This window comes from Xyrauchen texanus, chromosome 46 (assembly GCF_025860055.1).
Source record: "Xyrauchen texanus isolate HMW12.3.18 chromosome 46, RBS_HiC_50CHRs, whole genome shotgun sequence".
NCBI classification, from domain to species: Eukaryota; Metazoa; Chordata; class Actinopteri; order Cypriniformes; family Catostomidae; genus Xyrauchen; species Xyrauchen texanus.
The window spans coordinates 12,315,698-12,337,063 of record NC_068321.1 but is presented as its reverse complement, the minus strand read 5'-3'; the positions used below and the strand labels follow the sequence as shown (position 1 = coordinate 12,337,063).

At 38.5% G+C, this 21,366-nt stretch overlaps 1 protein-coding gene across 3 annotated transcripts in view; it reads right to left on the bottom strand.

The window, feature by feature from the left end:
- cadps2 (Ca++-dependent secretion activator 2) overlaps positions 1 to 21,366 on the bottom strand; it is a 219,976-nt gene that overhangs the window by 165,069 nt on the left and 33,541 nt on the right. For all 3 annotated transcript variants that reach the window (XM_052119448.1, XM_052119449.1, XM_052119450.1), the window contains exon 2: positions 16,358 to 16,471. In XM_052119448.1, the coding sequence (XP_051975408.1) occupies positions 16,358 to 16,471 (114 nt within the window). The remainder of the gene's footprint in view (positions 1 to 16,357; positions 16,472 to 21,366) is intronic.

The following is a 21,366-nucleotide window of genomic DNA, read 5'->3' as shown; positions in this document are numbered from 1 at the left end:
AATCCATTGTATTTTTAGGTGGATGGAGGAATGAGGGATATAATAAACAGGCTAGGGAAGCGGTGCTCACATTTCTATGGCATGAAATCACATTTTTCATAATGACATTATTGTAAGATCTACCATGTATGCAGTGTTGTCACAATATAAAAATTTCAGTAGTCTGTACATGTGTACCAGTGAAATTTGCCAATTCTCGATACAAAAACTAATAGTAACTAATTTGTTAATTAGGTAAACATTGTTAAGTTCTGAAGTAATTGTTCAGGATAAGGAAACAACAGTAATAAAATAAGAACAAAGAAAGTGTAGAGCGGAGGAGGGCGGGGCCGGGCTGGAAAAAGGCGGGGCCAGGCTGGAACAATCAGCTTGATAAGGGACCGGGTGTGTAAAATCATGACCCGGCCCCGCCCTCCGCCCTTTAATTTGCCATAAAACTTCATTGATTGCAGGTTTTCACTGCATATTTATAATATTGTTTAAATCTACGGTTATACAGACAAGAGCAATACATAGTCTTGTTATTCTATTGCCGTTAAAAAGTCTTGATAAATATTAACGGCACAGATGGACAGGTCTATCAGTCTTGTATGTTTACTTAAGACATAACTGGTTGTGTTTTAATTAGTACCTTGCACCAAGACAGGCATTTTACAGTGTACCATCACAATCACACTAAAATGTATCCGACTTGAGCACTCTTACCACACCCACCCACCCACCCACCCACCCACCCCCACCCCCACACACACACACACACACACACCCATTCACCCACCCACACACCCACCCACACACCCACCCACACACCCACCCACCCACACACAGAATGAAGGCATCTGTCAGTCAGTGAATTTCTGAAATGTAGGATGGCAAGGGAATGAGTTCTTTATATTAATGATGAAAGTGATACCCGATTGTTTGAGGAGTACTCAACACTAACCCTACCCATAAACCTAACGCTATCCAAACAGGTATTGTTTTCCTCATCTATATGAATCTTTCTTCCCCTGCCATCCTGTATTTTGAAAATCTGTGCGTGGGAGCCAAAATAAGGCAATATAACGTGATCTTTAAGATTATCATTATTTGTGTAGTTTATTTCCTTTTGAATGGTTAATGAGATCGACCAGTGGTTGTCTTGCAATCGACGTAAATAGCCCCCCTGGGCTAGGGGAAATGTGTTTCTTGAGAGGAATCAAGAAAAACGAAAAAAAAAAAAAAGCAGCAGAAATTTTCATATAGTCTAAGGTCACATCCACACTATATATTTTCGTTTGAAAACACATACATTTTGCTACATTTACTCATCTCATCCACACTAGACCGTTGTTTTACTCAAAACACAGCGAGTTTGGAGTAAACCAAAAAAAGTGACCAAAATAGAGGTTCCAAACTTAAACTGATAAGTGTGAACCTGGCCTGTTATCCGTGTTTGTTCGAAAATGCATTGATTTTGCTAAATTTAAGCCTCTAATCCACAGTAGAATTGTGTTTTCCTCCAAAAACAGTGAGCTTCGAAAATGCTCTCCATTACCGCAATATTTACAAAATGAATAAATTTAGGAAACAGAAAACTGCGTTCTTAAATGGTATGTGGCCTTAAACTTAGGCTACGTCCAAATTAATCTGGATACATTTGAAAACACTCTCCATCCAAAGGCTATAATGTGGTTCTCGCTCTCGGTGGGGCACGTGGTGAGTTGTGCATGGATTCCACTGAGAATAGTATGTGCCACCACATGCATTATATCTCCACGGTAACGCGCTCAACAAGCCATGTGATAAGATGTGCGGATTGACGGTCTCAGACTAAGATTCGTCCTCTGCCACCCGGATACAGTCATTACACTCCCACGAGGACTTAGTGTGCATTGTAAATTGGGCATTCCACATTGGGGAGAAAAGGGGAGAGAGAAAAAAAGAATGTTTAAATGTGAAACAAAAATAAATTAATTAATTTGATTTGGAATTTTTTCCAGCTTTAAGCAGTCTCACCATCTCAAGCCTCTGGTTGCTCTGGTTCTGGCACTTTCAGTGACAGAGAGATGCAGGGGCCCTCCAATCTCACCCACGTCCTGCAAACCTGCTAAAATTATCTCTGCAGAGGTTAGGATGGAACTAACACAGGGACTAATCCTCCATCTTTAATTCGCAGCACATTCTGTCATAATCAATGAGAGTTGCGGTGGCAGGCAGCTCCCGTTTGACTGACACACTAATGAGAGTTAATACTACAATAGAGATGAGAGCCATTTTCTTTGTGTCAGGAGTCCTGTTTTTATCTTATTGGGTGGATGGAGGGGGTACACTCTTAAGAACATTTAAAATCCTTTACATATTTTATTTGGGGGTTTTTTGTACAGTCTTCTCACAATGCACATCACCCATTATGTCTGATTTGTGAAATTCTCAATTTTGTCATTTGAAAATTTTGATTTGTAACTACAAATATATGGTGAAACACTCAAGTAATATAATAAACCAACATACTCTGTGTGTGTGTGTGTTCTTCTGAGTTGACCTCAATCTTGATTGGCAATAGTCAGGGGTTATGCTAATTGACTTTGAATGAGTGCAGCATTCTGTTGCCCTACTCTTTACAAGAAGTTTCCTGGGATTTTTAATGACCACAGAGAGTCACGACCTCGGTTTAACATCTCATCCGAAGGATGGCGCCTTTTTTTTACAGTATAGTGGGCATTAAGACCCACACAGACCGTAGGGTGAGCACCCCCTGCTGGCCTCCCTAATACCACTTCCAGCAGCAACCTTGGTTTTCTCTAGGAGGTCTCCCATCCAGGTACTGGCCAGGCTCATCCCTGCTTAGCTTTAGTGGGCAACCAGGAAAGAGATGCAGGGTGATATGGCTGCCGTGTTCCTAACTGAATACAGTGTGTATAACTGTGTTTCGTAAGGATAAATATATATATATATATATTTCTGTCTGGTGTGAAATTAATGTGACAACCATTGGCAAAATGTTAATTAGATTTAAATTAATCTTTAATTTATGAAACTGCCTACATCCTGGATGTCAAAATCTTAAATGAGGTGCAAGGAATGAATCAATAACATATACAGTGTAAATGATGGCTTTGCGGGCTTGTTTTAAAAGCACAAGAAACGTATACAGTTTAGACTCTTCTCAAAATAATAAAATATTTGCAATTGTTCTACTTAAAACCATAAAAGATAGGGATGCACAGTATATCGCCAGTTGATATATAATTTGTTGTTAACCAGAAAAAAACTAAATATTATTGCACCGATACTAGAATTAATATTAATTAGCTTGTGGCTAAAAATCTCTGACAGCCTGTGGCTTTTCTCTTCAGACAGGCACTCAGGCAGCCTCAAGCGACAGTGCGCGTGCACACTCACAGCATATCTGACAGTGAAAGCCTGGCTAGTGCTGCAAGTCAAGCTCCTGTAGCTCTGAGGAACATTTCAACATCTCTGCACCTAGTTACGTTGTTTTAGGGTTGGTTTTAATCAGGATCATCTGCTGTCAGCAAATTGCCATTTCCCATATTCTGTTTGTTTTATTTACCAATAAACGAAAACATGATAAAAATGTCACTAGGGGGCAATCATTTTCACATATTACTTCGTGAAACAAACAGGATATGGAAAATGACATATCTTTTCTTACAGCAAAGGATCACGACTAAAACAAGGCCAAACACAACGTAACACAGTGCGCAGATTTTGAAATATTCATAGAGCGACACGAGTTCGCTAAAAGACACTTGTGTGTGTGTGTGTGTGTGTGTGTGTGTGTGTGTGTGTGTGTGTGTGTGTGTGTGTGTGTGTGTGTGTGTGTGTGTGTGTGTGTGTGTGTATATATATATATATATTAGGGCTGTCGATTTAAGGCGTTAATTCGGTGCAATTTTATAAAAAAATAACGTGTTAAAAACTATTTACGCATTTAAACCGCAATGTCCCCCCGGACCATAATAACGAAGAGTCCTGAGAAATGCAAGCTTGTAGTACCACCTGTTTACTCCAGACAGCAGTAAGTGAAATTTCAGCTGTATGAGCAACGCACAGTTTATACAGTGAAGAAAACACTTCAGTAGGCAGAACAACACAAACATGCGTTACGTTCTTGCGTTCAAAACACTTGGAGCACAAATGCAAACTAAGGGATCTCAAGATGTGTTTAAAGATTGAGCATTAAACTATATTTAACTTGACACTGTGACCTAAACCTTTTTTGTTTATGACACAACGCACCCGAGACTCTACACAAGCATGTCTGACACTGGATTGAGATGGTGCAAAATTTGGAAATTACCCATAAATATTTAATCACGAATAAAATCAAAGAAATTTCCTTCAAACTTATTTATAAGTACTACCTCACTAATAATTTTCTTGCAGAGAGATTTAATTGTGATGTCGATATATTCTGTACGGTTTGTGGTCTGGAGGAAACATTTTTACATTTATTTTGGATTTGTCCCTACTCGACTTGTTTTTGGTTTGATTTCTGCAAGATTGTTAGAGATCATATTATTCCCAGCTTTCAACTTTGTTTTGAAAATGTTTTATTTGTTTCTTTTAGCTATGACACGTCTCTTCATAAGGAATATTATTTGATTAATGTTCTGCTTTTGTTGGCAAAGTTTAGTATAAAAGTATAGCGGTTATAAACCATTAGTTTTAATGTTTAATTCAGGAGGTTCAACAATACCTAAGAACAATTTCCAATTTGAGTAACAAGAAAGCTGTAAAGTGTATTGAAATATGTAAACAATATGATATTTTTATTAAACTGTTTATTTATTTATTTTCCTTTTTGTTGTTGTTTGTTTTAATATACCTCTTGGCTCTAGATGTAAAAGTTTTGGAAGCATTAATAAAAAAAAATGTCTGACACAGGTGTAAATTGACGGGCCCTTAAACAAGTCCTCATAATAAATCTCCAATTGATTGACAAATTCACTTGTGAAATGGATTGCTGTGAACTGTGTGCCAATGATTGTCTTATGATCAATAATATGGTAGTAAACAATACATTGTATTCTAAAGCCGCATTTTGTATTGTCTTATCAATGATTAAGAATGTAATGCATATATATTTTGCCAAGAAATTCCATATCAATGCTTCCATAGTAAAAGGTTTTGGGAGGTATGGAATAGTATGGAATTATATCAGAAATGATTTATTAACCTAGACTGGATTAACACTTTCTTTGATTCTGTTCTATACATAGGGATTTAACCAATTGGTATGCATTAGGGTTGTACAATACCAAAATTTCAGTAGTTGTGAATAGTGAAATTCACAATGCTCTATCAATTTCGATAACACAGCAAAAACTCATTCATTTGTTAGGTAAACATTGTTTCAAGTTTTCAAATAATTATTCAAGTCAAGTAAACTGTCAATAGTAAAATAAGAAAAAGCTTCATTTTCGGGGAAGGAAAACACCACTCTAGTGTGGATGGGAGTCGCAAACAGAAAAATCAATGCATTTTCAAGACTTCAGTGCAATTCGTGCCATTAAGAAAACACAGTTTCACAAGGAATAAACACCATATGCATCATACATTGTGGCAGTCAACTAATAATACCAATTGACATTTTAAAAACACATCCACGCAAGAAAGCCAGAACTAAGGTCTAATACCAAGAAAAAGCTATTAAATAATATTTGTAATTAAAATGTTGCTTGCAATAAATTTTGTTTTGGTATACCGTTATTTTTCAAAACTTGATTCAACTCTGAATGCTCCAGCAGCCTAATTTCCAATTAAAAAAACTCCTGATGTTGCTATAACAATTCAATAAGCACTTACCAATTTGCTTATGGTGAAAATCAGTCCTCCATTCCGGTTTAATGAATCAATCGCATGATCATGCAGAACATCTTTAAAAAAATTGTATCCCCTTTTCTCCCCAATTCACACTACTTACTAGGTCCTCGTGGTGGCGCGGTTACTCACCTCAATCCGGGTGATGGAGGACAAGTCTCAGTAGCCTCTGCTTCGGAGACCGTCAATCCACGCATCTTATCACGTGGCTTGCTGTGCATGACACCGCGGAGACATCACAGCATGTGGAGGCTCATGCTATACTCCGCGATCAAACCACAACTTACCACGCGCCCCATTGTGTGCGAGAACAACTTATTTGCGACCACTAGTGTGACTACTACGATGGCCGAGAGAGCTCAACGTGCTGCAACCTAAAGAAGACGCATGCAAATAGAAAAAATCCCATGCAAATAGAAAAAAAACGCATGCAAATAAAAAAAAAAAAACACCCGCAAATTAAGAAAACATCTTCATCAGTTTCACAACACACGTGTGCTCCAAATACTCACAACACAACAAAATACAGAAACGCGCTGCAAAAGCTCACAACACAACCAAATACAGAAACACGCTGCAAGTAACACAGACCACAACGGAAATGTTTCCGGGGGAACCAAATAAGTGACGAACCCGGCTGGGACGTGCATACAGCAAAGAACTGATATTGACAAGAAGTGAAAGCCTATATTTTTTTTTTATAAATAAACTATAATATTAAAATAATATTGTAATATATTGTATATAGAAATAACATTATAATATTATATTGGAATATTGTACTTTTTAAAGTTCTTCTACTCTTTGCTTACAGCTCAAAATTCTACTTTATTTTATTTTATTTATTTTAACTTTTTTTTCCGTAAAACATACAGAGATTAATTTATGACATACAACTTGTATACAATATACAAAATGTATTAACAATATGTTCAATGTCATCAGAAATGAGAAAAGAACAATGAGCTGAAAACTAAAATAAATAAAAAAGATAGAGAAGAACATGAAGGAAAGATATTAATCTTTACATCAGTTACACCAGAGCCATTCTCTCCATGGCTCTGAGTTACACTATACAAATTGTTTCATGTTATGTTTAAATTTTCATAAAGAAAATTTTCATAAGGTGGTGTAGGTAATGTAGGGTCCAATGTTGTAAAGTTGAGACACTGACAAACAGATATATAACGGATATATAAAACGCGTATTTTAACACTTTTTTTGTAAAGTAAAAATAAATTTATTTGCAACCGTTATGTTAACAGCATTATATTTCTGTCCTCAGAACAGCTATTCAGCAGATGGACAACGTGCTGCATTGTCATGGGAACATCCCAGGTGAAAATAATTACGTTGGAAGTTGTCTTTCATTGCTCCCTTCATCAAGTGCGTTCCAAACGGCTACATAAATGTTTTCTTAATTTGTGGGTGTTTTTTTCTTTGCATGCGTTTTTTTCTATTTGCATGCGTCTTCTTTAGGTTGCAGCACGTTGAGCTCTGTCGGCCACCGTACTCTACCCTCCCTAGCAACTGGGCCAATTTGGTTGCATAAGGGACATGGCTGGAGTTACTCAGCACACCCTGGATTTGAACTTGCAACTCCAGGGGTGGTAGTCAGTGTCAGTCCTTGCAGCGCTACCCAAGCCCCACATCTCAGGTTTTTAAATCAATAAGGATCTCTTTCTCAAATGGTGATGACAGCCAACTCATCAAGATCTCGCGCTATTCGCATCACTTAAAGCATGAGCGATTCACTCAAGGCCAGCTAAAAGGCCTGAACTAGGAAATATCCTAAAGACCACACCCATCAAGAACAAATAAATCAATCTGATTGGCTGATGAATCTGACTTTAGATGCCTATTCACTGCACTGTTGAGGGATTCTGCAGAAATTCTGAAGGCCTGACTGGGTGGAGCGTCGACTCATGCGCTGCTTCGGATAAACTTATTTTGTTTGCTATTTGTTTTTAGATGAATTAGGAGTGGAATGTGATTGAAAATACATAGGCAAAAAGGTGAATGAGAATGAAAGGGTGAACAAATATATATTTATTTATTAGGCAAGTTATGCCAGCAGAGAAGGCTTTGCTGGCCCTGAGAAATGCCACTGGTGCTGACATAGTGTTACATCAAAGGAGGTCACAGGATCTAAATGCAGCTTAAAGTATTTAATAAAATGAACAAAAGAAACATCCACGACGGGGAAAAAAAAAAAAAAAAAAACAGGAACAGGTCAAAACACATACAACAACTGACCACGAATGATCAAACAACAGGGCTTAAATACAAAAAGGATAATGACTAAATGAAACACAGGTGAGGACAATGAAGGACAGCTGGCAGAGATGAGAGCAGGGAATTATGGGAAGTGTAGTACGGGAACAGATGAAAGGGGAGAAACACAGGCCAGACAACAGTGAATCATGACATCGCCCCCCACTAAGGAGCGGATTCTAGAAGCTCCATAAAAAAAAAAAAAAAAAAAACACAAAACAAAACAAATAGTCCATGGAGTGAAGGGGAGGCTCGGGGGGGCAGGCAGTCCAAGGAGGGCACAAGGGACAAACAGGCAGTCCAAGGGGGGCACAAGGGGCAAGGGGATGAGGGGAATAAGGCAAAGACGGGGAGGAAGGGCCAAGATGGAGCCGGGGACCAGGGAGACCACAGCAGATCTGGGGGATGGCCTGGAGACCAAGGAGATGACCTCAAGGTGGGGACCGGGTCTGGAGGCCTGTGAGGCAGCAACAGGACGGGGACAGGGTCAGAAGGCTTGGGAGGCTGCCACAGGATGGGGACAGGAGGGCTGGGAGGCTGCCACAGGACGGGGACAGGGTCAGGAGGCCTGGGAGGCTGCCACAGGACGGGGACTGGGTTTGGAGGCCTGGGAGGCGGCCACAGAATGGGGACTGGGTCAGGGGGCCTGGGAGGAAGCCACAGGACGGGGGCTGGGTCAGGAGACCTGGGAGGTGGCCATAGGACCACAGCCATGGAAAACTCCGGGAGCGGAGCCGTGGAAGGCGGAGCCGTGGGAGGACTCCGGGGGTGGAGCCGCGGAAGGAGGAGACTGGCAACAATGGCTCTGGGACAGACGAGACTTCCAGCTCGTTGGCCGTGGCAGGCGTGGGCATTGGCTCGTTGGCCACGGCAGTCGTGGAATGTTCAGAAGCTGAAACCGGGATTGAGAGAGGTGGTTCCTCTGCAGCGAGTGTCTCCAAAACTAGCCTCACATACTCCATGTGTAATCTCCGGTCTCCGGCAATTCCCTCCACTGGTGTGCAACGAGCCCGATCGAGTACATGGACTTCAGGTGTAGCATCAGAAAAGTCTGTGCACTTGGCAAGGACACAAAACTGACGGAAATATTCTGGAACAGGCAAGTTCGCCTGGGTCAACCGAATGAACGGAGCCGTTTTTGGTCAGTTGTTCGGTTACAACGAAGGAGGTCACAGGAGCAGGATCTAAATGCAGCTTAAAGTATTTAATAAAATTAACAAAAGAACCATCCACGATGGGGAAAAAACACAGGAACAGCAAAAACAGGAACGGATAGGGAACAAGAGGTCAAAACACATACAGGTACATACAACAACTGACCACGAATGATCAAACAACAGGGCTTAAATACACAAAGGATAATGATTAAATGAAACACAGGTGAGGACAATGAAGGACAGCTGGCAGAGATGAGAGCAGGGAATTATGGGAAGTGTAGTACGGGAACAGATGAAAGGGGAGAAACACAGGCCAGACAACAGTGAATCGTGACACATAGTCTTAGACATACAGTAACTGTGTTAGTGTTTACATAAATAATACGCACCTCAGAAAAGTCCATTCATGTGTGTTTTTGCATTACCGCAAAAACTCTCAGAGGAAAGAAAGAAACTGCAGGAAACTACCAAAATGATTCAGTACTTGGTTACTGCTCCTGCAGAAAGTTGTGTTACATGGCTATTATTATAATTATACATTAGGAGTGGCATAACTACTTATTTTTACAAATTAAATAGTAATCCAGAAAAGTAGCTGAATCGTCGACGACTCAATTTTTACCTTAATGTAAATTTCTTGCCATACACCATACATCACCAGCAGTTTTTGCTTCTTCTGGCAGGTCAAAAACAGCTAGCTGGAGAGTATGTCCTATACAGCTGACACGGTGTTGACATGGTGTATACACTACAAGTGACTCAATATGACATACTTGTACTCTCTTAAAAATCAACAAAGCTATCTACTGTAGAATGTAAGCATGCTACAGATTTTCCTCTTGTTGTCGCCATGTTATGTGTGTGGTGGTGGCGTAGGGGGCTAAAGCACATAACGGATAATCAGAAGGTTGTTGGTTCAATCCCCATAGCCACCACCATTGTGTCCTTGGGCAAGGCACTTAACTCCAGGTTGCTTCAGGGGGATGGTCCCTGTAATAAGTGCACTAAGTCGCTTTGGATAAAAGTGTATGCCAAATGCATAAATGTAATGTAAATGTAGCCATGTATAGAATCAGCATAACTAAAGTCATGTGTTCCACAACTAGTCTGCATTGCCCTAAAACATGCAATAGTGGTCCAATAGTAGCTGCTAGTCAGTGCAACCCTTATTAGGCATCTTTTACTAATCTGAATCTAAATAATGAATGGCAACGGGACTGCTAAATAACACCTGATTTGTTTCTATACCTGATTCTCATGAGACACATTTGGTTGGTATTGAGAACATCTTGAACTGACAGAATTGGTCCTAGATTCTCCAGAAGGATCCATTTATGTAAATTATTGCTTTCCTTGCCAGAACTACAGGGATTTAAAGGGACAGTTCACCCAAAAAGGAAAATTCCTCATTCATTTTTGGGTAAACTTTAGTACTCTTGTGTTGCAGTCCACTTATAAACTCAAGAGAAACTTTGCAATCAAGAAACCCTAAATTTTTAGAACAATAATCACAACCCCTACAGCTGGACACATGTCTCTGGTGGCACACCGTAGCATATGACAAAAAAACCCAAAAAACAACAACACTGAAGCAATGCTTTGATATGAGCAAGATAGCCAGTGAATGACAATTTGGAACTTTGATCAGCGTACCCAGAGCCCTTCACATCTGCACAAGTGACTATCAGAGCTAACTTCAAAGCGTTGCTTCCCATCCAGTGCAATTAAAAGACTGGATCATGTTATAAAAGAAAAAGAAATTAAGAGAGAGACAGAGAGAAAGGGATGAAAGGAAAGCAAGGGCAATAAAAAAAGATTGTGACTGACAATGAATGATGTGAAGGGTAAAAGTCCTGATTTGAAAGGGTTGTTTGATGACTGTGCATGTGCTGCTTATATTAATGTGGTCTAATTCAGTGGACCATCATTTTTTCTTGTTCATGGAAATGTTGCATGCCTTATCATACTATTAAATTAACATGAAAGACATAAATAACGATAAGAAAAAGCAATTAAAAGGTAAAGCAATTCAAGACCCGTTTGAGCAACGCTCCAATCAAAGAACAGCCAGTCAATTTCCAATCAATTATCAGCTGACCAAAGCACAAAATGCTATAAGCATTTTTTCTTGCAGGTGTAAAGAAAAATATATTTCTTGTATCTGGGACTTTTGTAGTTTACTTCAACTGATGAAAGGAGTATGGTCTCCTACCTGGCATGGCATCAGTCTCCAAAAAAACCTTATATGGTTTTTGATATCAGAGAAATTTTGGACATACAGGTGAAACTCGAAAAATTAGAATATCGTGTAAAAGTTCATTAATTTCAGTAATTCAACTTAAAAGGTGAAACTAATATATTATATAGACTCATTACAAGCAAAGTAAGATATTTCAAGCCTTTATTTGATATAATTTTGATGATTATGGCTTACAGCTTATGAAAACCCCAAATTCAGAATCTCAGAAAATTAGAATATTACATGAAATCAATAAAATAAAAAAAAAAAGGATTTTAAATACAGAAATGTCGGCCCTCTGAAAAGTATAATCATGCATATGTACTCAGTACTTGGTTTGGGCCCCTTTTGCATTAATTACTGCCTCAATGCGGCGTGGCATGGATGTTATCAGCCTGTGGCACTGTTGAGGTGTTATGGAAGACCAAGATGCTTCAATAGCGGCCTTATCTCTTCTGCATTGTTTGGTCTCATGTCTCTCATCTTTCTCTTGGTTCAGGTCAGGCGAGTTTGCTGGCCAATCAAGCACAGTAATACTATGGTCATTGAACCAGGTTTTGGTACTTTTGGCAGTGTGGGCAGGTGCCAAGTCCTGCTGGAAAATGAAGTCAGCATCTCCATAAAGCTTGTCTGCTGAAGGAAGCATGAAGTGCTCTAAAATGTCCCGGTAGACGGCTGCGTTGACTCTGGACTTAATAAAGCACAGAGGACCAACACCAGCCGATGACATGGCTCCCCAAACCAACACAGACTGTGGAAACTTCACACTGGACTTCAAGCATCTTGGATTGTGTGCCTCTCCATTCTTCCTCCAGACTCTGGGACCTTGGTTTCCAAATGAGATGCAAAATTTGCTCTCATCAGAAAAGAGGACTTTGGACCACTGAGCAACAGACCAGTTCTTTTTTTCTTTAGCCCAGGTAAGACGCTTGACATTTGAAGCCCATGTCCAGGACCCGTCTGTGTGTGGTGGCTCTTGATGCAGTAACTCCAGCCTCAGTCCACTCCTTGTGAAGCTCCCCACACATTTCAATGGCCTTTTCCTGACAATCCTCTCCAGGCTACGGTCATCCCTGCTGCTTGTGCACCTTTTTCTTCCACACTTTTCCCTTCCACTTAACTTTCTATTAATGTGCTTTGATACAGCACTTTGAGAACATCCAACTTCTTTTGCAATTACCTTTTGAGGCTTTCCCTCCTTGTGGAGGGTGTCAATGATGGTTTTCTCGCACAACTGTCAGGTCAGCAGTCTTCCCCATGATTGTGAATTCAACTGAACCAGACTGAGAGACCATTTAAAGGCTCAGGAACCCTTTGCAGGTGTTTAGCTGATTAGAGTGTGACACTTTGAGCCTACAATACTGAACCTTTTCACAATATTCTAATTTTCTGAGATTCTGAATTTGGGGTTTTCATAAGCTGTAAGCTATAATCATCAAAATTATATCAAATAAAGGCTTGAAATATCTTACTTTGCTTGTAATGAGTCTATATAATATATTAGTTTCACCTTTTAAGTTGAATTACTGAAATTAATGAACTTTTGCACGATATTCTAATTTTTCGAGTTTCACCTGTACCCAAATAGCTGAAGAATCTCAAGTAGGCTGTTTTTATATGTTGTGTATTCAGTTAACTCTTTAATATGTTTGACACATGTTTAAGTTATTAAATGTTTATGCATTTTTCAGAATGTTGGAATAATGTTGGATCAAGTTTACGTTGCAGTTTGACACACGTCATTTTGCACATTGTCAAGTTATTTTTGTTTACTAATTTAGGGCTGGTAAATTTAATGCGTAAATATAGTTGACTGTTTAATGCGTTAAAAAAATATTTAACTTCCTAAAACTTTACTATTCACAAATTCATATTATGCATATGTTGGACAATTCACCGGAAATATCAATCGTATCACAGAAAATTAAAAAGTTAAAGGAACAAATGGCCTTTTAAGTTCTATTGTGGTATACTGGATGATGCCATAAACACTGCTAAAGGGTGCCACTTGCTTACACAATGCTGAAGCGCAAACTGAATTGCTGAATTAATCTTAACCAATGAATCATGCAATCTTAATGGATACCATCCCAATGTCAAAGTTTTCTGGTTTCAAAGTGTTTTTCCACAACTGTCACGTCTGAAACAACGTTTTTTCCTCAATGTGAGAACGAGAAGGATTAAAAATAAATGTAATATTAAATTTTCTTAGGAGTGCCAACCCTTCTACATTCTGTGGATCTACATTATTTCTGGATTGTTCAGAAAGTGTGGTGATAATTAATTATAAATAAATCATTGGTTTTTCCATATCCGCATTTTCATGCATAAAACAGATTTGACGATAGTTTAATTTTGATCAATAATTGGCCGATAAATATGGCAGCTGATACATTGGTGAATCCCTAGTGTTTACCTTCTCTCTAGCTCAAAGATTGCTCCAATAAATGTTAACAGTCCATTATGCACTGCATGTCACCAAAAATTCAACTTGGTGTTAAACAGCATTAAGATTCTATTAGCTGTCAGCATGAAATAAAGATGGAACTTGTGAAAATGTGATGTGTGACCGCAATTGTGGAGACGACCATCAATTTAAAATGAAGTGTCAGGAAGAAATGGTGTTCCTTTCATATATGGAAATACAATAAGTGGGTTACTCTCTCGGTTCAGATGTGTGGCCCATTTTTGATGAATCATATAATCATACTAATGCATCGCATTAGTATGATTATCATTTATATAAAAACGTATTCACTCAATCTCCAGACAAAACGTTCATGATATAAATTAAAGGTCGACAGATAAACGATTTTGCCGATAACCGATTAATCAGCCGATAGTTTATACAATTGATACTGAATGAAAAAACAACATTTAAAACAGGGATGTACCGATACCAGAAATCTCAATACCGATCCCAATCCGATACCAGTGTTGTTTTTTTTGCATAATCAGTTTAGAATATCTTTACATTATTGTGTGGAACTAATTGGGTGTACTCTTTAATATGTAAAGAAACAAATATCTAACTTCACATTATTTCAATATAAATGTATAGCTTATTAAGATACACTTTATTATTAACTAGTATACTGGATAATGTAGCAGCAGAATTAACAGTAATTCCAGTCTTCAAGTCTTCAGTAGAAAAGAAACCAGTGTTTTATTTGAGATTTCTTTTTTCTTTCTTTCTTTTTTTTTTTCCAAAAATGTTTCAACTTGCATCTGGACTTTAAAGGATTCTCTTTTTTATTCAATTTATTGTAAGACATGCACCTCTGGTGCCGTTCTAAATGCATATTATAAGTGAACCGAACTATTGAGCATCTACATCGGAGGTGGTGTTCGTGAGTAGCACTCAAATATTATGCACTGCGTGAAGGCTGGCGCTGTCCGTGCATTATATATATTTACTTATTAAACGCAGCCTTTTGTGATTCACAGAGCTATCGCACGTTTTCAAGTGGCTGATCTCTTCACTTCTGGTGAGGGGTCTTTAATGTGAAACTAGGGTAAACTAGTGAATTGCACTGTCTTATGCTTTTAATGCTTCTATAAAATTCAGTGATATTTTTGTTTGTATGTTAAATTCGTTTTAATTCTCCGAGAAACTGTTCTCACACACACACACACACACACACACACACACACACACACACACACACACACACACACACACACACACACACACACACACACACACACACACACACACACACACACACACACACACACACACACACACACACACACACACACACACACACCAAAAATACGTATTACTGTGAGGATGAAAAATGTATTAAAATCAAAGACCTTTCTGATTTGTTTATACGTTTCTCTTGACTGCATGAAGATATTCTTCTCATATCTCTCACTACCCTTTAAATATACAACTTGGCTGGCTAAAGCATAAACGTGACTGGATATAAACTAATGCAAATAGATGGTAATACATTTTATTTAAACATTTGGGTAGGACTTGCTTGTTTTTTGTCACATTGTTCTAACCACTGTAGGTTAGCTTTAATGTTAGTGTCCTCTCAGCCTGGTCTACAAACATACTGCTGTTCTTTACTAATGCAATATCTATTCAAAAAATGAATTACTTTATAATGATATGACAACATGTACTCTATACATACTGTAACTTTTAGTTGTTGGTGTTTTAAATCTACATTGTTCAGCTCCGTCCGTTCCGCTGAATTCAACGTGCAGTCTCACGTGTCAAAACAACCACCACGAGGCATCAGTGAAAGTTTTTATTTAGCCTCTAGAGGCCGCTCTCATGCTGTATAATGATAGCACATCCTTCCCAGCCGCTCCTGCACCGGACACAATGGGACACAACAGGAGGAAAATAATCGGTGTGGATTTTTGCCGATAACCAATAGTTCCAGAAATCCTTATCTGTGCCGATTAATCGGCAAAACCGTTATATCTGTCAACCTCTAATATAAATGTTACATATTGAAAGAACTTTACAGTGGAGCAGTTACGGAGTGCAAATTCTTCCTATGGAGGAAACTCTAAACGGGGAGTGGGAAATTAAAATCAGAGTGGAGTTTGAGCAGATTGATTACAGAATACTTTTAGTGAGGTGAAATTGCTGTTGCTCCACTTCTCTCACAAACTCTGGGTTTGAACTCGGTGTAATTGAAGCATTTGCCCACCGATGCAGGCACAATACATGATACTCAGTTACAGGGCCATAAACCACTCTTGAAGGACAAAGACAATAACTCTTGAAACATAAAATTACAACATGCAAAGGTCACTACATAGACTGCTGTCATAGACATTTTGGTGGCATGCATTCATTACAGTAATGAAGATGGAAAAGATCAGAGAGTCTTGCCTCATAGTAACTGCGCACAGCATTACAGAAAGCTTCATCAGCCACAATCTGCGTCTCTCCTTTCAAGAAGGCCTGGAATCGTTCCTTCACCACCTGTAACTGCTGCTTGTTCAGCTGAGGAAAAAAAAGAGACAAAAAAAAAAAGTTATTGGGAAGGTGTATCTATGATATCACTTCTCATTTTAGTGACACTTTGGCAAGAAACATCTGCAAGTACACAGATGCAAATGTCAAAGTGATGCTAGTGTATGAGCATGCTTGCATTACTGTGGCAGTAACAAGCCGGAGTACTCAAGGGGCCAATATAGTTAGTTAAATGTCTGTACCATTATGTGTTGTGCGAGCAGCTAGCAATAAACATGTACAGTTTAACAAACTTAAGCTGTTCAGGAAGATTGCCTCCAAACTGTTGCTCTCCCATGACAGTAGTTGAAATAGAAAGAGAAAATTTAAAAAGACATTTACACCAAGACATTCACTGAAGTTTATGCCAATGCCTGCTATAGTGCCCTTGTGGCAACACTAATAATTCAATGCGTACTTGTGCTGCATTATGAATTGCGTTTAGACATATTTCAGATTGGACCACATGAAATTGAGCTTCCGTAAACTAGAATAGTTTGCGTTTCCATACTTGCTTAGAGTAAGTGATAATTTTACAGTAAGATGGTCACTGAAGTTTACGCTAATGCCTGCCATAGCACCCCTTGTGGCAATGCTGAGAATTCAATGAGTACTGAATTACTATTGACTTGACTTATTGACTTGCTAAGAGTAAGTGATCATTTTTGTCACATTTAAAAGAATTACTGTTGTTGAGCATATTTGTTAATGGAAATACCATAGATATGAAATACGAAAGACAGCTGGAAGCCTACAATACACCATAGGAAAATGACTTTTCATAAGTGCGAATATCCTCATTTTACTTGCTAATATTCTTTTTGTTACTTGTTCATGTTATTTGTGCTTTGGTAATGAAAAAAAGAATGAGAAATGCAATTATTTTGACATCCTTTTATGTTGTTCCAAGGCAGTTGCATAATCACCAGAAAGCATGAAACTAATTCATCCCTAATGTTTAAGAGGAACACTTTTTTTATTTTTATTTTTTTTTTATAAATAGGACATTTTAAAATGGTCCTCTTTCGGTGGAAAAAAAACAACAACATTAATCATACCCTTTGATGTTTGTCTTCGAGGTTTAATTCAGATTAGTTTACCCATAGGGGGTCCTGTGCTTGCTTCAGTATTCAGGGCTATTACCTGCTTTTTCAAGTCATAATCATAGTTACCGAATGACTCATAAATCCAGGACAGGCATTTCATGTGTTGGACTAAACATTCTTAAACAGAAGAATAAACTGGGTAGCTCTGCAGCAAAACCCGAACATATTTGCCAGCATTTCATATGCCACAAAGAAATCCTTACACTTCTTATATAAACAATATTTACTCTCACAAACAAACAGAAACATTGTGGTTTCTAAGAGTGGTCTCCATACTACTGCCTCTGCGTATATTCAGGCAACAAAACATGGATGGACAAACATGGACAAAAGAGCAACCGATGAATGAAGGCACGTTTGTTTTCAAATAATTCACCAATGCAGGCATACAACGAGAGGTACATTGCTGTACTCAAATCAATTTTGAAGGATGCAAGTAACTTTTAGGATATAAAAGACAGAACATAAAAAGGTCACTTCAGTTTATGGCTGCTGTCATGTCAGCATCTTTAACAATACCAGATATACTGTAGCTTAAAATACAAGTAGCTGTTGACCGTCTTGACTGTAATTCTGTCAAGAAGTGGAGTTGTGTAGCAAACTGATGAGTTTGTTTTGCAGGATCTGTTGGAGAGCACATATAGGTAAATGTATTAGACATTAAACATGTTACGACTGTTGTTTGCTTGGATGTCAACAGTGTTATTAAACACTGTAAATTCTAATATTCCTTCCGAATTGCATCTACCTACAGGGCATGCTTGATTTGAAGGCATGAATCTGTCAAAAATCTGAAGTTATGCCTCAGAAAATGTTTGAATATGTAGTCTACCACTCATCTATTTCTAATACAATTTAGAGACTGTAGCTGGTGTTATTCTGTTTACCCTGTTCAGAGTAGTAAGAAAGCAGTATTAGTACCGTCACCAAAGGCATTCATTAATTACAATAGAGCACTCGTTTGTGACATGAGCTCTCAGCAACAGCACAACACATATCTCTTCCATGTAGTGCTCACTGTCATCTTGCCTTTCAATAACTTCTTCACTCTCTCCTGAGTTACTGTTGAGATCGATTCTGCCTTGACTTTTTTAAAACATACTCGCCCCTCTTGCTAGCCTCAGTGATCGAAATGTGGGCATCTCAAGGGTGTCGACAGTCTTGCTCTAAATATCCCTCCAACAGAATGGCAGAAAGAAAGTGATGAAAACCGTAATGAAAAGAAACATCGAAAGTGTGGATAAGAGTTTTTGTTGTGGCTTGTATGCAGCTTGCATTCTTTGTATCTCTTGCAATGCATTTGCAGCAGACAGACGAAGAGATGGTGGATCTGTATGTATTCAATGTAGGCAGTAAAATCAAAATGGACGGAAACATGCATAGAAAGTGAAGCTGGCTTAATTTAGGATTGAATTCTAAAAATGGGGGAAATTGATCCCTTTAATTATCTCAAATTTGGGAATGTGTGGTACAAAAGTACATCCAAAATTGTAAAACTAGTTCAACTCTTTGCATATCTCATATGGATGTTCTTTTATCAATTTTTAGCTCTAATTGTATTCAAATTCCAACACTGTCTCTTGACAACTCATAATGATTTATATGAGATGGCGAATTAATAAGATATCATATGACTTGAGTCCTACGAACAGGTACAACTTTTGCTCCCATGCATATCACCAATTTCACAGTTTGATACAATACAGGCTTCAAATAGGATCTATACTCCTTGCAATACAAATGACTGATGTATGTCAATAGCCTGTAATACACTTCCCTCATCTTGTTCCAAACCCCAATGTTTTATTTCTTTCGTGTTACACACCAGTGATTTCCCTATTAAAATCATAGTTAGGCGTAGGGGTTGGGTTAGGGGTTGAACTTTTGACAAAAAATCATGATAACGTCCATTGGTTCATTTATTTTTTCTCAAATCAGTCTCCTGTTTTGATAAAGCAATTGAACAAAAGGGCAAAACCAGCCCAGAACAGTCCATTTGTTGGGAGGTGTAATTCTAATAAGATGAAAAAAATCAAAAAGTTCATTGGTTTGTGGTTCTAATAATGTTCCAGAAATGAGAATTCCACAAAATTTGCTCAAGCTAAATCTCCCATAAAGCTTTCAATGGGTTGCTGAGGCGAGAGAATGCATTTTAACCTTTTAGTAGAGGTTTATACTAGTTTACACACCCACTCAGAAAACAAGACAACAGCACTTGATAAACATTAGTGCTTTGAAAGGGAGTCTGAATAAACAAACAAAAAAATAAACATTATTGCCCTTAAGTTATTTGCCATTATAATCACAAGCCTTTTTCTCAGGTTGTCTCTTGTCTTTCCTTTTGTTCTTCCTTTCTCACATTCTTCCATTGATGTTGTTCTGTCTTTGCCACTCCCTGAGCATGACAACCACTTCACATCGTCATGGCAACATCATCCATCGTATGTAAAGAGTCGGCTTCCAAGGACCAGCCTGGCTGCTGCAGCAATTCAGCTGCAGCAAGTAACGAGCTTTCTTTCCATTGAATGTATCAGCGTCAAAGGCTAAAACACAAATAATGAAACAAATACTAGCTGCCTCCCTTCTGCAATAAAATCTAAAGTCATCCAAATAAACTTACTGATTTATGAATAATTAGTCTTATCAAGTAAAGGAATAGTATAGGGTGAAATATTCCTTTCCAATGCCATCAAGGAACTAAATCTGTTGACTGTGTTGTAGAAAGTGAAGTGAGGAAGTATTCATCTTCAATGCAACAAATGAAGTGTTGTGAGGCTTAAGTGAGTTACATCACAGGGCTGGCCATGCGAGAACAGCTGTCACCTGGCACTCTACTCCCAAGACTTCACAAAACACACAATCCTCCCAGTAATCAAACACACGAACACACTCACCACTCCCTTCAACAAACACATCTTTTGGGGCAGTGTTTCTCAATCCTTTCCTGGAGTACCTGTGATACTACATATCTTTCTCCCATATTTGAGACACTCTACTGAGAGCATTGAGCACTCTACTAATTACCTAAAGCCCAAAGTATATTTTGGTTCTGATATGAATGCCAAGGGTCTACGCACAGTCGAACAATAGCCTTTCAAATTATTCTTAATTTGACTGTGCGCGCATACACAGGCTTTTGGTGCATGCATGCTACGTTTGCTATGAGATTCTGGACTATATCGCTTCAAGAGTTTAGACCCTTAAAGATGTCTTTATATTCCTTCAGACTCAAGATATAAAATGCAGGTATCTTTTGACCTCCTCACAGATGTGTTGTTGTTTCTACATTCGTCTTCTGTTGTTTATTTGCGATTACATCTTCGTTCAGAGAATGCAGGGTTCGAATATTCGGGCGGTACTCTGCCGATGGTGAAATTTGCATCATACGTCCTTTGTGAATACTTTGGGCTTAATAAGTAGAATGGTTGTGTTAGATAATGGAGACCTCTAAAATGTGTAGTGTTACTACAGGAATGGATTGAAAAACACTAGCCACTTTCACACATGAAACCTGGTAAACTGCAGTTAAATTGTTGGATTGCCTTTACAGATTAATGTACTTCAACTGCTAATAACACATGCACAGGCTTTCTGTCTTGTTTCTGTTTTGCTGCCATTCACACATCAGCACCAATTTGCCATTAAACTCTGAGATGTAGTTAGTTATTTCATCAGTCAAATACTTTCTTCATCTGCTTTGATGAAGAGAAGCACTTTTAGGCTGGATTATACACTACACCACTTCTAAAATCTGAACAGAATATAAAAAATACTAGGTAT